This window comes from Aethina tumida, chromosome 6, assembly GCF_024364675.1.
Source record: "Aethina tumida isolate Nest 87 chromosome 6, icAetTumi1.1, whole genome shotgun sequence".
Taxonomy (NCBI): Eukaryota; Metazoa; Arthropoda; class Insecta; order Coleoptera; family Nitidulidae; genus Aethina; species Aethina tumida.
This window is the reverse complement of record NC_065440.1, coordinates 16,389,078-16,409,382: the sequence shown is the minus strand read 5'-3', so window position 1 is coordinate 16,409,382 and position 20,305 is coordinate 16,389,078. Positions and strand designations below refer to the sequence as shown.

The 20,305-nt window shown below is 39.0% G+C and overlaps 3 protein-coding genes across 5 annotated transcripts; 2 read left to right on the top strand and 1 right to left on the bottom strand.

Annotated features, from left to right (window-relative positions):
* Window positions 1–190: 190 nt before the first annotated feature.
* LOC109603155 (gamma-aminobutyric acid type B receptor subunit 2) lies at window positions 191–13,819 on the top strand. 2 transcript variants are annotated; one of them, XM_020019618.2, is made up of 14 exons: window positions 191–496; window positions 3,725–3,828; window positions 4,133–4,270; window positions 4,323–4,501; window positions 4,557–4,905; window positions 4,962–5,344; window positions 5,394–5,650; window positions 5,705–5,958; window positions 6,015–6,125; window positions 6,178–6,346; window positions 6,429–6,667; window positions 6,822–7,018; window positions 7,070–7,572; window positions 8,389–13,819. In XM_020019618.2, the coding sequence occupies exons 1-14, from the start codon at window positions 334–336 to the stop codon at window positions 8,757–8,759; spliced, it is 3,417 nt and encodes a 1,138-aa protein (XP_019875177.2). In that variant the 5' UTR covers window positions 191–333; the 3' UTR covers window positions 8,760–13,819. The 2 variants fall into 2 exon arrangements, with proteins under 2 accessions (XP_019875177.2, XP_049824547.1); XM_049968590.1 differs by having other exon boundaries at window positions 6,000–6,125.
* A 70-nt stretch (window positions 13,820–13,889) lies between these two features.
* On the bottom strand, window positions 13,890–15,728 carry LOC109607637 (dentin sialophosphoprotein-like). Its single transcript, XM_049968591.1, has 10 exons — window positions 15,587–15,728; window positions 15,286–15,490; window positions 14,844–15,231; window positions 14,709–14,780; window positions 14,574–14,645; window positions 14,439–14,510; window positions 14,304–14,375; window positions 14,169–14,240; window positions 14,034–14,105; window positions 13,890–13,970 (listed from the first exon to the last, which is right to left on the bottom strand). The coding sequence occupies exons 1-10, from the start codon at window positions 15,604–15,606 to the stop codon at window positions 13,918–13,920; spliced, it is 1,098 nt and encodes a 365-aa protein (XP_049824548.1). The 5' UTR covers window positions 15,607–15,728; the 3' UTR covers window positions 13,890–13,917.
* Window positions 15,729–17,273: 1,545 nt separating this feature from the next.
* On the top strand, window positions 17,274–19,473 carry LOC109603160 (uncharacterized). 2 transcript variants are annotated; one of them, XM_020019625.2, is made up of 3 exons: window positions 17,274–17,743; window positions 17,796–18,568; window positions 18,782–19,473. In XM_020019625.2, the coding sequence occupies exons 1-3, from the start codon at window positions 17,458–17,460 to the stop codon at window positions 19,058–19,060; spliced, it is 1,338 nt and encodes a 445-aa protein (XP_019875184.2). In that variant the 5' UTR covers window positions 17,274–17,457; the 3' UTR covers window positions 19,061–19,473. The 2 variants fall into 2 exon arrangements, with proteins under 2 accessions (XP_019875184.2, XP_019875183.2); XM_020019624.2 differs by having other exon boundaries at window positions 17,281–17,743; window positions 18,761–19,473.
* The last annotated feature ends 832 nt before the right edge of the window (window positions 19,474–20,305 follow it).

Genomic DNA, 20,305 nt, shown 5'->3' with positions numbered 1-20,305 from the left:
GCGAAGCGGGGTAAACAAAAATAAAACGGGACGGCGGATTATTAAATAAAAATGGGGGAGCGACGCGTGCGCCGTGCCCTCCAACCCTCCACACCGAGTGCCCGAAAATCAATATAGCTGACTTGAAAACGTGTGCGATGCTCGCAATAGTCGTGTGTAAAAATGACGTATTCGCCAGCGATACGTGAATTATGCGTCCGAATCGTCGGTTAAGCTGGTGGTAGGTACGCGGGGGTGGTGTACGGCGGGCACGGACGATGGGTAACGGCGGGTCGCCACACGGGGCGGTAATACGGTCTGTTTCGCTGCACGGGATGTCCGGATAGTGGTGCGATGCCGAAGATGGGGCACTTCGGCACGGCGGTGCCGCTGTTGCTGCTGTTGACTGTATTAAGATGTTGCGTGCCGCAGAAGCCCAACACGGACAACAGGAGGCACGACGTCTACATCGCGGGGTTCTTCCCGTTCGGCCGGGGCGTCGAAAACTCCGACACAGGTACCGTATCCTCTTCCAACTCTAAGTCATACCACCATGAGGTGCAGAATGAGCTTACCATGGTGTTTCCGGTCAAGGTTTCATTGATGAAGCTTAAAAATTGTACACCAGATTTTGCTGGACTTGTCTTCTAAGGAGGTCATATCCATTTATTGAAGAGGAATGACCCTCCAAACTTAAAATTAGACATAATCCAAAAATATTTATCAGGTTAAAGTTTATGAATAAAAAATCTTTCCAGAAGGTTTTTTGAAACACCTTTTTTCAATACCTGGGAATCTAAATATAGAACTTCCATGGCGTTTCTGGTTAAAGTTTCATCGATGAAGGTTAAAAATTTAAAGGGTTTTATTCAAGGTTTTGGAGGATTTTATTACCCTCGTATTTTAAGGAGCCTATATTCATCTATTGAACCGAGATTGGGGCTCCTGTCATAAAATTCTAATGTACTAGGGCGAAAATAGCATAAAAATATTTATGAATACTTTGAAGCCTCAATATAGAACTTTCATTATATTTCACGTCAATATTTTATTGATGAAGCTTAAAATTTAAAGAGTTTTATTCAAGGTTTTGAAGAGTGTCATCTCCCTCACGTTCTAAGGAGGTCACACTCATCTATTGAGGAGCTAATGAGCCATTTTAATGATGAAGGTTTAAAATTTAAAGAGTTTTATTCAAGATTTTGAAGAGTTTCATCTCCCTCACTTTCTAAGGAATTCACACTCATTTATTGAGCGTCAAATGAGCCACCTGCCACAAAATTCTAGTGTACTAAGTTAAAAATAATCCAAAAATACTTATCAGGGTAAATTTTGTTAATAAGAGAGATTATTTCTAAAAGTTAAATCAAAATTAAAGACTGTAATGGACAAATTGTTCAATTAAATTGAGTACTTGTACAAAAAATCCACCCAAAAAATCAACTGGCATTAGATGGTCAACATTTTATTGATGAAGGTTAAAAATTTAAAGTTTTATTCAAGGTTTTGAAGAGTTTCATCTCCCTCATGTTCTAAGGAAGTTGCACTCATTTATTGAGGGGCAAATGAGCCTCCATACCAAGTTAGAACAAGCCCAAAAGTATAAGTATCAGGTTTAATATAATTAATATTAATAATAGAACTGAAGGCCTTTAGTGTTAAGTCAAAAATAGAAAAAGGAAGATTAAATATAATAAAGTAAGCAAAAAACAACAAATAGCACTTTGATTACAGAGGCGAAAACTCATCGTTAGTTAAATTAGTCCTTTTCAATGTCGAGGATAATGGATTGGGGTTAAATATAGAATTTCATGTTGTTTTCAGTTAGAATTTTGCTCTATAATATTTCATTACAGGTTACAGTAAACTTGCAACTACCGCAATTAGTTTATAAACCTTGACACACATGATTATAAAGTTTCTGACAGGTTAATTTATTTTTAGAGGAAATTTAATTCTAGTTTAGTTTAATTAAAGTAATTTTTTTGGACCAGATTTTATTTTAATTAATTAATGTCGAATAATGAGGGTTGAAATTAATTAAATCACATGAAATATGTATCATCTGTCATTCAGGTGATTCGAATCAATAGTAATTGTGTGTTCTGTGATGTATTAAATTATTCAGGGCTTCATAAATTATATAAATGGATAATTCACATATTTTATATTATTGGATTTACAGTTGTTGTACAAACATGTTTACTTTCAACACCCAATTAGCAATAATAACAATTGTTAACGAATGTAAGCTAAATTTAGAGTCAATATTGATTCATTTTAAACCAAAAAATAAAATAAATAAAAGGTTTATTTGTGTTAAGTTAATTTATCCCCCATAAATTCTAAAATAAATATAAAAATTTATCCATGAAACTGCGTAAATAACTGTTTATTAATATTTTATATACCGTTTGAAAATGACAAAAAATAAACCTTCATTTGACACGCAAAACTGCATCGTTTAGTTTAATTGGTTCGTTTCAGTGTTCAGAATAATAAATAAGGGTTAAATATAGAATTTCATGTTGATTTCAGTTGAAATTGTTTACTGTGTTTTAAATCCTACATTTTATTAAAATAATTAAGTAAAAATTTATTAAATTCTGATTAATTTAACTTTTTTATTTTATTTATTTTTTATTTATATTTATTTTAAATTAATTTTTTTATTAAAAATTAAATATAAATAAAAAAGAGGAGCCAAAATTAAATGAAATAAAATAGACATCATCTGTCAGATTTGTGAATCAAGTGATACGAATCAATAACAATATCGTGTCCTGTCGAATTCTTTATTCAAAGGTTAAAAATAGTCACAAATTGATACATTATTTCTAAAATTACTTTTAACAGTTATTAATAAATAAAATAAATTACTGAAAATCATATTTATTTAGGAGATTAAAGTAAACTTTAAATGTAACTTTTAAAAAATTAAAAATAATGATTATAAATAATAAATAAAAACTAAAATTGACTGAGTTGGACAAAATAAATATCATTAATCATATTGGTTATTCAATCGATCCAAATCTATAATAAATTTAGTGTTCTGTTATATATTTAACTTTTAAAATATTTACTCATAGATATTTTCATATAATTAGACTCTTAAACCATTCATGTTCCAAATAGTGGCACAAGGATTTCACTTTGTTATTTATTCATTGATGTCAACTAAATTTAGAGTCATCATTGATTTTTCATTATTTATTTTTCTCCGTAACCTTTAAAACGTTTTATTTTACATAATTCTTATTCATTTTAATATTCTTTTATGTATTAAACTTTAATAGGCAACCAGTATTACAAACGTGTGTGGTGGTTGTCTAAAATATGCTAGGTAAAGTGCTGTCCTCTACAGAGTAATTCACCAAACATATTCAATTTATTTACTAATTTTTAATAGTTTTTTTTCCAAAAATTAAGAATAAGATTAATGATCTAACTAAAATATCTTGATGCTGGAAAGCAAATTTTTGATTCACACGTTAACCAAAAACCCTTCTATAAGTAGCCATTGTTAATATAGGGTATTCATCATTTACATATAATTCTGTACAGCCCAAAACATCAAATAATTTTGTTATTTTCAATGGAACATCATGTAGATTTTGGCATAATTAAATAGAATATTAAAAAATATTTTGATTGATATGAGCGTATCATAAAATCAATATTAACAGAGATTTTACCAAAAATCAAGTTGTTGTAGATCTGTAATTTTTTGATTATTTTCCAGGACGTGGAGTAATGCCTAGTGTTAAATTAGCCTTAGATCACGTAAACGAACATTCAGCTATTTTGAGAAACTATAGACTGCATATGTGGTGGAACGACACAATGGTAAGTCCAAAACCCCAACCCTACTTGAAATAAATCATTTCCAAGTAAGCCGAGTTAATTAAAACGGCTAAGCCCACGCTATAAAACAGTAATTAATGGCCTGGTCATTAAAACTGCGTTACCGGAGATCGGGAAGACAGTTGCGGCGGATTTCTGCGTTCGAAAAAATCTGTGCAACGTCTCCCCATTCTTTTGTCACGTTTTACACGTCCCGGCGGCCATTTTGTGTTGTTTGTTTACTAATAATCGACGTCACTTCCGGCGCCAAATTCAAATTGACCATTAATTGAATTCGTTCTGTTAGTGCAATGCTGCTGTCGGAGTAAAAGCGTTCTTCGACATGATGCACAGCGGGCCCCACAAACTAATGTTATTCGGTGCTGCTTGTACCCACGTAACCGACCCAATAGCTAAAGCTTCAAAGCACTGGCATCTCACGCAAGTAAGCTAAACTAAATTGGTAGTTTCAGTCGTTTAATACGAGGGTATTTTAGTTGTCGTACGCGGACACCCACCCGATGTTCACCAAAGAAAACTTCCCGAATTTTTTTCGCATAGTACCGTCGGAGAACGCCTTCAATCCGCCACGTCTGTCGTTACTGAAGAAGTTCAATTGGACCAGGGTCGGTACCATTTACCAGAACGAGCCTAGATATTCCTTAGCCCACAACAGGTAACCCGAGTTCCTTCATCAACCCTTTAAGTTGTTGCACAAGTTTGTTTTCCAGACTGGTGGCCGAGTTCGACACCTTGGAGTACGAAGTGGTGGAGACCCAAAGTTTCACCAACGAAGTAACCGCAGCGTTGACGAAGCTAAAGGAGAAAGACACGAGGGTGATTTTAGGTAACTTCAATGAGAAATGGGCCAGGGAGATCTTCTGCGAGGCCTACAAGCTAGAGATGTATGGCAAGAAGTACCAGTGGATCGTGATGGGTACCTACACGACCGACTGGTGGAAGAAGTTCGACGTCGACTTCAATTGTACGCTTGAAGAACTGGAAACTGCACTGGAGCAAACTATACTAACCGACTTACTACCTCTGTCCACGAGCGGTGAAATTACTATATCCGGAATCGTAAGTACCACCACAAAGACACCCACGCACCACCATTAAAGCCGCAAATTGCCCAGACTGCCGACGAGTACGCGCAGGAGTACGACTCACGCCGAGGCATCGAGTACTCCCGTTTCCACGGCTACACCTACGACGGAATATGGGCGGTTGCCCTGGCCATCCAGAACGTCGCCCACAAGATCAAGTACTTCAGACGGAATCAGACCGTGAACGACTTCAGGTACCGCGACCCGTTGTGGGAGCGTCTCTTCTTGGACGCCCTGCACAACACCAGCTTCGAAGGTGTCACCGGACCGGTACGGTTCTACGATAACGAGCGTAAGGCGAGCATTTTGCTGAAGCAGTTCCAGTCGGGGATTGAGATCAAAGTTGGGGAGTACAGTGCCGCCACCCAACACCTAGACTTAACCTTGGGGGCGCCACTTAAGTGGATTGGAAAGTAAGTACCGGAGGCCTGGGGGGGCAACGTTTGATTGCTGGTGTTGTAGGCACCCACCCAAAGACAGGACGCTTCGTATAATCGAACACACGAGGGTGAACAAAACTGTGTACGCCATTTTGGCGTCTTTGGCTTGTTGTGGGATCATCATGGCGTCGGTCTTCTTAGGCTTCAATATTAAGTACCGGAACCAACGGTACATTAAAATGTCCAGTCCTCAACTCAATAACCTCATCATCATTGGATGTATGTTGACCTACACCAGCATAGTTTTCCTTGGCCTTGACTCAGGATTATCCAGCATAGGTACCACCACCATCTCCAAGTCCCAAAACTAGATAGTTAAACGTTATTTTGCAGAGGCTTTTCCGTACATTTGCACGGCAAGAGCTTGGACCTTAATGGCGGGCTTCTCCTTAGCCTTTGGGGCTATGTTCAGCAAAACCTGGCGTGTCCACTCAATATTTACGGACGTGAAGCTGAACAAGAAGGTGATCAAAGATTACCAACTGTTTATGGTGGTCGGAGTGTTGCTCTTTATAGATTTGGTGATCATGACCACCTGGCAGGTGGCCGACCCGTTCTACAGGGAGACAAAACAGATGGAACCATATGTAAGACGATGTGTTCGAACGTTTCTAGTTTTTAGTCAAAGTCTGCGGATTTTCAGATGCATCCAAACAACGATGACATCATTATCATCCCCGAGAATGAGTACTGTGCTTCAGAACGGATGACTATCTTCGTTGGCTCCATCTACGCCTACAAAGGGTTGCTCATGGTAAACCTAACATTGTGCTACCAAGTTGTGGTACTTACTGAAAGAATTTTAGATTTTCGGAGCCTTTTTGGCCTGGGAAACACGCCACGTTTCGATTCCAGCCTTGAACGACAGCAGACACGTTGGGCTGTCAGTTTACAACGTCGCCATCATGTGTATTTGTGGCGCAGCCGTTGCTTTGGTCCTCGTCGACCACCAGGACGCAATGTTCCTCATCATCGGTGAGTTGTGCCTCACAACAACACCCACACTGGCTCAATCTCGTTTAAGGTCTTCAATAATGTTCTCGTTGATATTTTTCAGGCGTCTTCGTCTTGTTCTGCACCACGGCAACACTGTGGCTAGTGTTCGTGCCGAAGATGCTGGAACTGCGTAGAAATCCCGGTGGATCTATTGACAAAAGAATTAGAGCAACTCTAAGGCCTATGTCAAAGACCAGGCGGGATTCGAGCGTGTCCGAGCTAGAAACCAAACTGAAGGATGTCAAAATGCTGAATTCCAAGTACCGGAAGACGCTGTTAGATAAGGAGTCGGAACTGCAGGTACTTGAAGGCACGCAATGCGGATTCTTTTGTTTAGTTTGGAGGCGACCACGTGGATGACTTAAGTTATTTGCTTTTGGTGTTATATTATGTATCCGGGAGCCAATCACCAAACTAAGACCAATATTAACTAGTTGTTTTTTGGTGTTTTTAGATGTTGATTCGGAGGTTGGGCAGCGAAGCCAGGGACATACTGGACTCACGTACTGACTCAATGAGCGACACCAACAGGTTATCGGTACCACTATTGAGGCGTGAAGCTCCAAGTGCCACTGAAACTAGTGACATCACATCCTTGTGCAGCCTTAGCTCCCAAGATTTCCATTCGTTGCACCACAGTGACAGCCAAAAGTAAGCTGTTAATAACCTAAAATCCATCATTGGTAAAATTTGTTGTTGAAGGAAAAAGAAGCCTCCTCCAAACGAGTCCCCGAAGAACACGGCGAAGCCAGAGAACGCCGAGGCAGCAAAGAAACAGGTGAACGGTACTGTCACTCAACAGAACAACATAAACCTGGACTCGAACTGCAACAGCGTCAAAGAAATCATCAACCAGGACAAGGAAGAGAAGGAACCGAAGAAAGAGGAGCCTCCAACACCCAAAAAACCACCACCAGAAGAGAAGGAACGTAAAAAGACTCCGATACACGAGAGGAGGGCCAGCAGAGTGACGGAGGCGGAGCCCATAAGTGCCGACAAGAGGAGGATGAGCGTCAAGAACGACGTGGAAGACGACAGCTGCCACAGGCGGGTGAGCATAACCAGCAACAGGACGACGCCCAAGAAAAAGCCGGAGTGTGGCACGCACGTAGTGGCCAAAAGTGAACTGTGGGACACCGGAAGCCAGCACCGATGTCCCAAGAGCCACCAGAAGAGCAATAGAGTTAGCATATCGCAGGAAGAAGGTGAGTGACGACTGAATAGTGAAAGGCGATAAAGATAAAAGCTGTTGTAAATAAAACAATCAGGCATGAACCTCTTTCCTGAACGAAAAAGCTTCATCGCCCCCTCCAAGTTCTCTCTCGGGTGTGATGCGTTACTGAAGTGGGGTCAAGTTTGTGGCACTAACGCCTTTTTATATCTTGATTTCAGTGACGTCACACAGCAGGGAAACCTTAATATGAACTAATAATCCGGGTATAAATATTGAAAAAAGCTACACTTAAGACAATTCAGTGGGTAATCTTTGTTGTGTTTGTTCAATAAGGTGGTTTCTCGTTTAAAATGTTCAAATATTGTTTATGTCCATGTTGGTTTAGTGGCATAATAATTGTACAGGAATTTTATCACGTTATCTTACACTCTTACACAAGTTGTCACTAAATTAAATGTTGTTATCTGAGAAGCTGCTTTAAAAAAGTTTACTACTTCTGTTCTTGTGTCCTTTTCCTGCATGAGACACCAACTATTAGACAACATGTATATGCTGTTTAATTGAGGCATATACCATTTAGAAACTTGTCATGTTCAAATAGTTGTTATCCAGAGCAATGATGACCTTCTTTTACCCCTTTCTAGATTTATGCATGGGCAAGTTGTAAAGTTTACAATCTATGAAATGAAGGCAAATCTTTAAAAAATCACGTATAGAACTTTAGGCAACCATTAGAAATAGTAAAAAAGACTGGATAAACTTTATAACCATCTGAATCAGAAGCCAACAACTATCTAAGTTAAGTTTAAAACATGGACAGCAGGTTTTGACAGTTATTTCCTTGCAGACGATGGCCACATACACAGATCGGTGTCGGAGAGGAACCGCCACTCGTCCCAGAAGGAGAAACGAGAAAAATCCCCGGTGGCCAAGAAGGAGATGCCCGCCACCAACATATGCAACCAACAGTGCAACAAGCTGGGCTACTTCCAGAGCACGCCGAACGTGGCGGCGCTGAAGACCACCAGCGCACCGCCCAAACGGGACAAGTCGATGTACAACGCCACCTCCGAGAGCGAACTGCTGGACCGCGAGATCCTGCCCATATTCCAGAAGCTGCTGACCGAAAGGAACAAGAGCCAGCACAACATCGACTACTCGTTCGGCCGATCGTGTCCGAACATCTCGATCAAGTGCGACATCGTCGAGTACTTGTAAACTGGTGATTAGCGGTGTCCAATTAATGCCAGACCGGGACCGTTCCGAGGACGGCCGCCGCTGCGGGACGCACGGCCAACCCGCACAGTCTGTAGCCCGGATAGCTGATCAAACGCCTCCAGCTATGGTCCGAACGACGGCCCCCCGCGCGGGGGCGGACCGACCGAAGTCGAGGGGGGGGCGGGCACCCACCCCCCAACAAAAAAACACATAAAATCAACGGCCGTGAGCCGTGAACGTGATGAATGTTGTCTTCATGACCCCAGATCAGACTCTTTGTTAGTGCATAGACCGTATTGAATTGAACACTCCGGTACTTCACCGAGTGGTACCAGTTCGGGTCGCCGTATCGGAGGCCGGGACGAGTATCTTTCGGCGATCAACACTCGCCTCTCTGTCCCTGTTTTTATACTAAGTGTTTGTTTACAGTTTTAACGAAATGCGGTCGTACCAAAAAATGCTGATTGCTGTTTTTGCTTCGGCGTTTCTTTGTGCGGTTACATTTTATTGTTGTGTAAATGCTTACTTGTTTTCCAAATGCAAAAGCTGATTGTACAGTTATGAATTCATCAACACCTCAATTGACAGTTTTAAAAAGTATATTTGTTGATGAATTGAGCTTCAAAATCGAATTGGGCAGACATTTTAACCAAAACAAGAAGACTTGATGTCAGTTCTACAGTTAATCTGTGAATATGCCAAATAATTTTAAGAAAAGAAAGAAAATCTAAAAAAAATTCACTTTCATTATTATTTAGATAGTACCGTTTAATTCTCTATTTCTATACATAACATTAATTCAAATCTTTTAATATCATAGAAACAATTGTGAGAACTGTAAGTAAAACCAAAACATTATATTTGGTCATAAAGAGTACTACATCACTTTGAAAGTACCATTTATGAATAAGTGTAATATGAATCACATTAATCTCTTTCCTTTTGTATTATTACAATTACTTAGAAGCTTCTCTAACTCCCCTTTAACTCTTTCTTGGTAGTACCGTTAAATATCAAAGGTTCTTCCTAATAGAACATGGAACGTATATTCATGTGAACAACTTGCAGGATCTTGTAACACCTGTAAGTGCTATTAGAATTGGTACCCACTCTATTTCCATCTATATTAGTTAAAAAAAGCATGACTCAAATAATCAAATAGAAAAGATTCTTCTGGAGTGTTAAAAACTTGCAGGATGTTCCTGTAGGTAATGTTAGTATTGGAACTCACTCTTGCAACGAACCATTCATTGCTTTATAACAACTTAAAAGCTTCATCAATGTGGAGTACCTTTCTTAACAATCTTTTAGGCTTTATGTTTTGGATCAATGTTTATGCAAAGACCGTTCAATATTTTGATTGCATCTTCCAATAGCTTAAAACTGGAAGTTTTTGCAGCGGTTAAGATTGTATAATCCAAAGATGGGCGGTGCAGATGCGCAGCTGTTTGAGGTACCACCACCAGGTTTTCCGGCGCTTCACGCAATAGGCGCTTGTTCCTTTTTGATTTTCGTTTAACATGTGTTTTCGCAGCTTTGGCGGATAAACCAGGTACTAGTCGAAGGTTCCATGGCACGTCCCGAGTTGGTTGGTTTAGGGCGATTAGAAAGCATGGTGGTTTTTCGGAGGAGGGCTCAAATAGATCAGTGGCGAATGGTCGGAAAGTAGTACCTAGCTTCCTGTGTTCGCACTTGAAGTGAAAGACGTACGAACAATTTGTACGTAAGCGGTCAATTCTAACCGCGTCCTGACCTAGACCTTTGGAATGCCCTTGTTTGGTCGCCTCCGCCATCCGACTCTTGTCAGGTGTATGGAACTTAAGACCCCTCAACAGCTTCATCAGCACACAAGGATAAGCCTGCAACTTTTCTGCGAATTATATGTTAGCTGCCCCATGTTTAATTCGCAGCTTCAGGCGGGCAAACCAAGTGTCAGATGCGAGTACCGAGGCACGTCTTGAATCGGTTTGGGGCGATTGCAGAGGATCACGGTTCTCGAGTTAAGGGCTCAGGTGATATCGGATGAATAGTCGGTAGTAGCTTCATGTATACCGGAGCTTCGTTTGATATTACATTGAGAAGCGTGATTCTTGTCCGTCGTTCCCGACTTCCGACTCTTGCCAAGTGTTCGGTACTTCAATTTTTTACCAGCTTCAACCATCTGCCTTCGGCTCCATCTCCCAATAGCTTCGGAATAACTTCAACGTCGGGAGTTTCAGCAGTAGTTAAGATTGTATAATCCAAACGTGGGCACAAAAAATGCCCAGTGAAAGGTTATTGCTCTTCCGATGTTACACTGCTCCCAACTCCTCCCGTTCGAAGGACCTACCAACAAACACCACCACCACCATCACGTTTGCCGACACCCAGCCGCTAGTACGAGTTGGCACAAGTTAACTAACTTAACTTCCTCTCCGGACGCGGCTTCCGACACGTCGGGCAAACAAGAGCCGCTCCAAATTCCGGCGGCACATCTTGACTCGGAAGTTCCGACCGATTGCAAAGGGCTGCGATTTTCGGTTATTTAATTTGGGGGGATCGGAGCCCTTTAGACGCCTCGCTTCGAACTTCCGTTTTTGTCGGCCGTCATATAGGCCCCTTACGAAATGCAGTCAAGTGCCCGGGACTTGGAGGATCCTCTCTCAAACTTACACGTTACGTTCCATAAGAGCTTCAACAGTCTACAAATCTGGCTGGACTAAAAATTGAACGGTCTTTGATGAACTTTTATCTTGAAGGGTTGTTTTAGATTTTTCCAGTTTGGTAACACGGACTATTTACGCTAGTATGTCGCCACCCTTTTGGTCTTTAAGACCAAAAGGTTTTTGCACACTTCCATGTGTTGTGGGAGTTGTGTTCGTATTAAACGTAATAAGTCTGTTACTTGAAAGTTGATTAATTGTAAATAATCTAAATTACATTGCGATTGTTTAAAGGCCCTTATTGGAAGCAAGTGGTACAAAAGTACTTCAACGAACAAAGTTCTAATGAGGTCTAGCCATGCAGCTTCAGAACTTTAAGGCACCATTAACTTAATTTGGAACTTTATAGGTGATGACAATAATCAATGGATCACAGTTTACACAAAGGTCTAATCAGTAGTCGACTCCATCCTCCAATAGCTTCGGAATAACTTCAAAGCCGGAAGTTTCAGCAGTATTTAAGATTGATTGTCACTGCCTCAACTTCTGCCCTTTGAGGGACCCACCAACAAACACCACCACCAAGTTTGCCGACAGTCAGCTGCTAGTACGAGTTAAGATAGGTTAAATTACCAATTTAACTTCTCCGAACGCAGCTTCCGACACGTCCAGCAAACCAGAGCCTCTCCAACTTCCGGCGGCACATCTTGGCTCGGAAGTTAGAAGCGATTGTGGAGGTTTGCGATTCCTTACTGGGTTGGGGAAACGCAATCCTTTGGCCTTGCTTCTGACATTCGTTTTTGTCGGCCGTCATATAGGCCCTTTACGAAATGCAGTTAAGTGCCCGGAACTTGAGGACTCCTCGCTCAAAGCTACACTTTATGTTTATCTAGAACTTCAACATTCAACAACGATAAATCTTTGATGAACTTTAACTGTATATAATTAAACCTTTAAATTACAACACGCAGCTTCAGAACTTTAAGGTACCCTTAAGTCTTCAAAACTTCCACACTTTGCTGAGGGAATTTGCTCGTAGACTTCAAAGTTCCAAAGGTTCTTGCGATGGGCTTAATGATCTTAACCACCTATGGAGCAGTGGAAGGTTGCTTTCAATTTAATTGATGTGTTTCATCACATTCAACCTGTGGAGGTCAATTAAATTGCATTGCTTTGTCTCCATATCTTCCACTCCATTTAGAAAGGACATAGACCTGTTGCTTTTAACTTTATATACCTTGCCATTAATCTACTGTTGAACTTAACACCAACGGAAGGTTGCTTTAAATTTAATTGATGTTTCATCTCATACAACCAGCTGTGTCAATTAAATACTATTGCTTTGTCTTCTGAATTTCCATCCAGTTTGGCAAGGGTAGAGAACGGGAGCTTGCAGCAAAATTTACCTTAGCATTAACCAAAATAAAAATTTACTGAGGGTCTCGTGATCTTCAAAGTTCCATTGAATTAGTAATGATGGTTCCTCGACACCAATGGAAGGTTACTTCAGGGCATTAAATTGCTACTTCTAGTGGTGTTAATTAAATGCAAGATAATCTTCAGATAATGAGTTTCAGTTTTGTTTAATTCCATCACAAACAATTTGAGTCATGTCACAACACCTTTCGTGTCACTTAAGTTGCATTGCTTTGTCTGAAGGTGAGTGGAAAGGCCATTCATAGTTTCCATTCCCTTCAGCAAAGTTTATTTCCATTCTTTAGCGAATAACTTTTGTTGATATTGCTCTTTACTTCTTGCTTGAGTCGCTTGAAGATTAATTAACACCAAAAACTTACTCCCATTTAATTAATTCCCCCCAAATTGATAAACTGAATATTTCAGTAACACCATCGAAAACCAATTCGAATTTTTGGACAATTCATCAACGGATACCCACAATTGTATATTTTTGTCGCAACTGCTCAGTTAGATTATTTAGTACCATTTAACGTCAATTAATCGATTAGAATAATGCACTATAGTAAAAACTTCTAGCCTTAACTAAATTACAATCAATTTTTCCGATTGTTTTTTTGTACATCCACGCCAAATTATTAAATTAGATTGATAATTTATAACAATTAATGGATCGTTAATTATTAACATAATACAATTTTTTATGAAACGTTATAAATTATAATATTTGTTATCAATTTTTAGAGTTTTATGCTAAGTTAACAATTTAAATTTAATTGTACATACCCCGATTTATATTAAATTAATTAATGAATTGAATAAAGTACGGACTAGTGCGTGTATTAGATAATATTACAGGTGAAATTTATTTAAAACAAACACTTGGTACTATTAAGAAACGATATGATCTCCCATGGTTGTGTTTCAACTAGGTATATGTTGTAAGACAATTCTAAATTTTAGATTTTATGTAAATATCTAATAAAAAATAATGAATCGTAATATAGTTTATTATTTACTTACTCAAATTTTATTTATACAATTGAATATATCCATTCGGGAAGTCGGTAACTTAGTCATTAGGTAATTTAGTCATTCGATCATTGTTGGTGTTTCAGAACTATTTGACCACCGGAAGTTGTCTCTTCTTCTACTATGCCGGTTAAAATTATTTCCATATAACTTAATGATTATCTATAAATAATATTTCACATACCATTCGGTCCAACACCACTTGTCTTTGGTGTTTCAGAACTATTTGAACCACCGGAAGTTGCTTCGTCTTCTACTATGCAAGTTAAAATTATTTCCGTATAACTTAATGATTATCTATAAATAATATTTCACATACCATTCGGTCCAACACCACTTGTCTTTGGTGTTTCAGAACTATTTGAACCACCGGAAGTTGCCTCGCCTTCTTCTATACCGGTTAAAATTATTTCCATATAACTTAATGATTATCTATAAATAATATTTCACATACCATTCGGTCCAACACCAGTTGTTGTTGGTGTTTCAGAACTATTTGAACCACCGGAAATTGCCTCGTCTTCTACTATGCAGGTTAAAATTATTTTCATATAACTTAATGATTATCTATAAATAATATTTCACATACCATTCGGTCCAACACCACTTGTCTTTGGTGTTTCAGAACTATTTGAACCACCGGAAGTTGCCTCGTCTTCTACTATGTCGGTTAAAATTATTTCCATATAACTTAATGATTATCTATAAATAATATTTCACATACCATTCGGTCCAACACCACTTGTCTTTGGTGTTTCAGAACTATTTGAACCGCCGGAAGTTGCCTCGTCTTCTACTATGCAGGTTAAAATTATTTCCATATTACTTAATGATTATCTATAAATAATATTTCACATACCATTCGGTCCAACACCAGTTGTTGTTGGTGTTTCAGAACTATTTGAACCACCAGAAGTTGCCTCGTCTTCTACTGTGCCGGTTAAAATTATTTCCATATAACTTAATGATTATCTACAAATAATATTTCACATACCATTCGTAAGTTGACTTGAAATTACACCATCGGAATCGTGTGGATTGTCTCCTGGCTTGCAGTGCCTGAGTATGTATTTGTCGCCGTACTTCTCCAGCTGGATGCTCGGGCTACCATCGACGACCTCGAGCCAATCGCTCGGCAACACTTCGCCGTACATGTCGGAGTAGTCCAGCTCCAGTTGCCACGCCCATACGCCGTGCTGGTGTTCCTCCACCATGGACCTCACCCGTTCCAGCAGGTCCTCGTGGCTGGACTCGACTCGGCTGGAACGTTGTCCCAAGTGTTTCGGTATGAGGTCGGCGAGGGCCTTGTCGGCGCAGAAACGTGCGGCCTCCGCCTGCGACCTGAACTCGCTCGGATAGGAGTGGTAGGAGGACGTTCCGACCTGTGCGACGACGAATTAGGTGGGCACGACAAGCTTGAGAACGACGTTGGGTACCTGTATTTTGCAGGAGAAAAACTGCTTCGTCAACTTCTTGAAGGAGACGTCGACCTGGCCGAGGCCGGCGTGTTCGACGAAGCGTCTCAGGTTGGCGCACGGGTCGTCGGTGCGCTTGAACTGCGTCCTCGCCGACTTGTGGGCCGTCGGGCTGGTCGCGTCGTCGGTCCCTTGCGACATCTTTTTGTTGACACGTTGCTGGAGACTGGAAATTTTGTAAGAAAATTAAAAATTTTACATTTTAAAGACGTATAATTTGAAATTTTTGTAGAAAAAACAAGAAAAATAAAATGGCACTTACAAAGGCTTTGAGCTTCGCATTTAATCGAGTGAACACCCGTAGCTTATATGACAATCTTCAAAGAATAATGTGCAATAAGGGTCTTATCTTATCAATCAATCAAGCAATCTCATCAATAAGCCATTTAATAAAATTAAATTTTTTTATGTTATTCAAGTTTTCCACGATGAAAAAGTTACGTAGCGATTTGATCACAATAATAAGGGTATGTATGATTTCCAGCAACTCCAAGATGATATTTCAATACCTCAACAGTAACGTCTATTTGGTATAAACAAAGATATTTTTGTTGCAAAGAACATAAGCATAAGTGATTATTTTAAATTGTATCACAAACTATCACTTTCAAACTTAAATTTTAAATTTTTAAAAAGATAACGATAATGATCATAGAAACAATAAACATATTAAAGGCAAACAACTTAAATGGCTCACTATTTTGTAATTATGTGGCGAATTTCTGGGACAATTAATGGAAAACTTTATATTTAAACCGTAATACAAGTTTAAAATGTATTTTGCCTAATTGGGCACAGTTAGGGGCACAAAACTAAGAATATTTCTTATAACAAAGTACAAATACAAGGGCAATAGTTAATATTTGATAATATAAACAAATAAACTAAGTTACCTGGACATCTTCTGAGGATGGTGCATCATTTATGTCCATGAAGTCATTCTGAACTAAATTATCGAAAATGTCCTCCCCAATATCAGGCAAATTGGCATCATTTTCAAACCGTGCCACATGCACCATGTACCTGTTGTCAACGGGCACCTTCATCCTGTCCACCTTTTTCAAAACCACATTGATGTTGTCGTTCACCTCAAAAATGTTCTTGTCACTTCTGGTGGTGTAGATTATTGCTGGCCTCATGCTGCTGCACTCAATGCTAGCAGGTTGTGTTATCCTTTGTCGTGGGGGCGTCTTGAAAATCCACTCAGACTTTTTAAGCTTGTGAAACGAGAAGATGTTCATTTCCTCCTTCTGGCAATGTTTAACACTGGGTGTCATCTTGTTGGTTTCTTTAGGACCGCCTATAAAGAACAGCTTTATCTGGCTGATTTCCTTAAAAATACTCAATAATTGTCTGTATTGCCTTTTTAGCATTGTCACTTGTTGATTCAGCAGAGTAAGAGACTCTGAGACCACAGTTCACTTTTTAATAGATGTGTCCGTCAATTGTTTGTTTCAGCACATTCTGAGATTTTAATAATTTAAATATTCAGTGGTTTAAAAAAAAGGCGGGAAAATGGGGGAACCCCCAGCATCTACTCTGCTGTATAATTTTTGAAAAAATATTATTATACTGAATTTAATGTATTGAATGTTTCTTAGGATAGTACAATCCAAATTGAAACGCGACTGAATCAAATGTTTACTGAATTATGATAAAAATAATTTTTGAAATTTAAATTTGTGTGGCTGCATTTTTTTAAGAGAAATTTTTTAGAAATAAATTTTATTTATATTTTCTTTATTGTTCGACATGTTCTATCAGATCCTGATGATTTATCTAATAAATATTTAAAAATTTTATTAATTATTTTTTGAAAGTATTATTTTAAAGTTGCATGACTGCGATTAAAACAAAAGATCAGTTCCCACCTTTCCCTTTAGGGCTCAACTTCCGCTCAAAAGTTTCCCAATTCTCAGTAAGAAAACGATCTAAACAAGAGCTCAATAGGCGCCAAAGTGAGCCCAAAGTATTCTTTAAGCGAGACGCACGTTAATTCTAGGAAATATGCTCCCAATTCCGAAAATTCAAAGAAATTAACAGGTGGTTTATTTACAACATGGCTGCCAACAGACCGTCCGTGTAACGCGCCACACACGAAACAGATCACGGCGGGCCGCCGCGCTCACGACCATGCCCCCCCGTAGACGTGAACACGCAAAAACGCCCCGGCAACGGCGCACCGCGTCCGTCATGCAGCCGCCGACAAAAAACCGCAAGTCCCTCAGACAGGCCGGCATCAAAGCGGCCGGCGGGCGCCTAAAAACGGAGGGAAATTCAAACCGCGTTGCCCACGTACCCGCACGTAAACGTTTTAGCGCCGATTTAACCGTCAAAAGAACCGCCTTTCGTGGAACGCAGGTCCGAACGGGTTTGCTCAACAGGGGCATCAGGTCCAGGACGGTCAGGAGGGTGAAACGTGAGTACAAATTGGTTTTTGGTGGGCTCATGTTGTTTTTGTGTGGTCGTAGGACTTTCGGATAATCGGCAGTTGCGACAGAAGATCATCGACGAGGACTTGGCGGGTTTGCTGGGCAGGGGCGACGATGACAGCGGAGGCGTGAGCCGCAGTCACGGATGGAATAGACAGCCAACTGATACACCTGCCAATTGTTCGACTGTGATCTCAGAGTCTTGTACTTCTGAGTCAACAGCTGACAGTGTTGAAAAACAAACACAGTCTCAGTCGCAGAGCATTTTCAAGGAGATCAACGACAGATACGAACAACAGAAGTTAGATAACTCCGGCCCCACCAGGTCTCAGTTTGAGCAGTTGTTAGACATATTAGGGCAAAGTATACAAGAGGAGGCTCGGAAGATAAAGCTGTTCATTATAGGCGGTCCTAAAGAAACTAACAATATGACACCGAGTGTTAAACATTGCCAGAAGGAGGAGATGAACATCCTCTCATTTCATAAGCTTAAAAAGTCTGAGTGGATTTTCAAGACGCCCCCACGGCAAAGGATACCACAACCTGCCAGCATTGAGAGCAGCAGCATGAGGCCGGCAATAATCTACACCACCAGAAGTGACAAGAACATTTATGAGGTGAATGACAACATCAATGTGGATTTGAACAAGGTAGACAAGATGAAGGTGCCCGTTGACAACAGGTACATGGTGCATGTGGCACGGTTTGAAAATGATGCCAATTTGCCTGATATTGGGGAGGACATTTTCGATAATTTAGTTCAGAATGACTTCATGGACATAAATGATGCACCATCCTCAGAAGATGTCCAGGTAACTTAGTTTATTTGTTTATATTATCAAATATTAACTATTGCCCTTGTATTTGTACTTTGTTATAAGAAATATTCTTAGTTTTGTGCCCCAAACTGTGCCCAATTACGCAAAATACTTTTTAAACTTAGATTACGGTTTAATTATAAAGTTTTCCATTAATTGGCCCAAAAATTCGACACATAATTTCAGGAAATATTGGGCTCCTTGCAGGACCACTTCCTGTCCCTGACGTGCAGGCCAAAAAAAATAGTAAAATCAATCCCCCGCACCAAACCGACGTCCCGAATGGACATATTCAAAGTAAAAGAGGACGAAATGTCCTACGTAGACGACGAGTGCGACATGAGCTTCGTGGACGAGAACGACGACGAATCGGAGCAGAAACCGAAACGATTCAAATTGGATTTCAATGAGAACGACAACCAGAATTTGGACGACATCAATATGTTCCAGTTCACGTCCCCGAACATGTTCCAATTCGCCAAATAAGTAAGAAAGACTGACTGTGCACTTGAAAATAGTGAGCCATTTAAGTTGTTTGCTTTTAATATGTTTATTGTTTCTATCATCATTATCGTTATCGTTTTAAAAATTTAATATTTAAGTTTGAAAGTGATATTTTGTGATACAACTTAAGATAATCACTTATGCTTACATTCCTTGCAATAAAAATATATTTACTAGTCAAGTTTGTTAACGACTAAATTACCATGTTGATTTATATCTGTTGCAATGCTGTGTCGTGCAACAGTTACTTTTTTAGTCTAAGTAGAACAAAAGTATCTAGGAGTTAAGTGTTTTTTTTTGTAATATAATATATTATTGATCTCATGTATGCTGAGGTTTACTTTTATGTTTTGTTAACACACTTGTAAAAATAATAATCAGACTCCAAAATGAAATGTGTTTATGTGTTGTACAATTTATTATAGACCCCAATAAGTGACCAATGTCTAAAGAATATGGTAAGTTTAATACTTTTAAATAACAATATGCGGAGAAAAAGAGGGGAACCCCTCACAATCCTCACTAGTATGCCATTATAGAGTTATGAAATTTAAATTTTTATAGACTATTTTGTTTAGGATATATTTTAGAATAAAATTTTCAGTAACACCATCGAAAACCAGAAAAAACTTAAATAACTCATTTCGAATTGTTGACTAATTCATCAACTGATAACACACAATTGTATATTTTTGTTGCAAGTCAGATTATTTAGTACCATTTAAAGTCAATTAATCGATTAGATAATGCACTACAATAAAAACTTCTAGCCTTAATTAAATTATTATTAATTTTTCCGATTGTTTTTGTACATCCACTCCAAATTATTAAATTCATTTGATAATTTATAACAATTAATGGATATTATTTATTTCTACAAATTGTTTTTAATTTAAACAAAATTTTATTTTGAATAAAAGTCAAAATTAAATGTCAAAAATTGTATTATCCCAATTTACATACGTAGTGACGTAAATTCTGGGGGATTCCCCTCTTTTCCTCGTTCTGTTTTCTACGCCACTGGAAATTTTTGAGAACTATTAAGATTTTCATATTTTTTACACAATTTAGAAAAAAAGATGCTCTTGGTTAATTTTGGTTATTAGAGCCGTTTTTGAGATAATAAAGTTAATGTGATCATATTTTGACCACCTACTTCAGTAACACCATTTAAAACTTCTAACTTGGAACATGTTTCTTTGTAAATAAATGATTATATATTGGGCA

Bases quoted from the DNA above. Each gene is read 5' to 3' on its own strand.
- LOC109603155 (XM_049968590.1), top strand. From the start codon at position 334: ATGCCGAAGATGGGGCACTTCGGCACGGCGGTGCCGCTGTTGCTGCTG. The intron at 6,126-6,177 runs GTAAACCTAACA...AAAGAATTTTAG, and splicing joins CCTACAAAGGGTTGCTCATG to ATTTTCGGAGCCTTTTTGGC. The intron at 7,019-7,069 runs GTAAGCTGTTAA...TTGTTGTTGAAG, and splicing joins CACCACAGTGACAGCCAAAA to GAAAAAGAAGCCTCCTCCAA.
- LOC109607637 (XM_049968591.1), bottom strand. From the start codon at position 15,606: ATGCGAAGCTCAAAGCCTTT. The intron at 14,511-14,573 runs GTATGTGAAATA...TAACCGACATAG, and splicing joins AAGTGGTGTTGGACCGAATG to TAGAAGACGAGGCAACTTCC. The intron at 14,376-14,438 runs GTATGTGAAATA...TAACCTGCATAG, and splicing joins AAGTGGTGTTGGACCGAATG to TAGAAGACGAGGCAATTTCC.
- LOC109603160 (XM_020019624.2), top strand. From the start codon at position 17,458: ATGCCCCCCCGTAGACGTGAACACGCAAAAACGCCCCGGCAACGGCGC. The intron at 17,744-17,795 runs GTGAGTACAAAT...GTGTGGTCGTAG, and splicing joins GACGGTCAGGAGGGTGAAAC to GACTTTCGGATAATCGGCAG. The intron at 18,569-18,760 runs GTAACTTAGTTT...ACATAATTTCAG, and splicing joins CATCCTCAGAAGATGTCCAG to GAAATATTGGGCTCCTTGCA.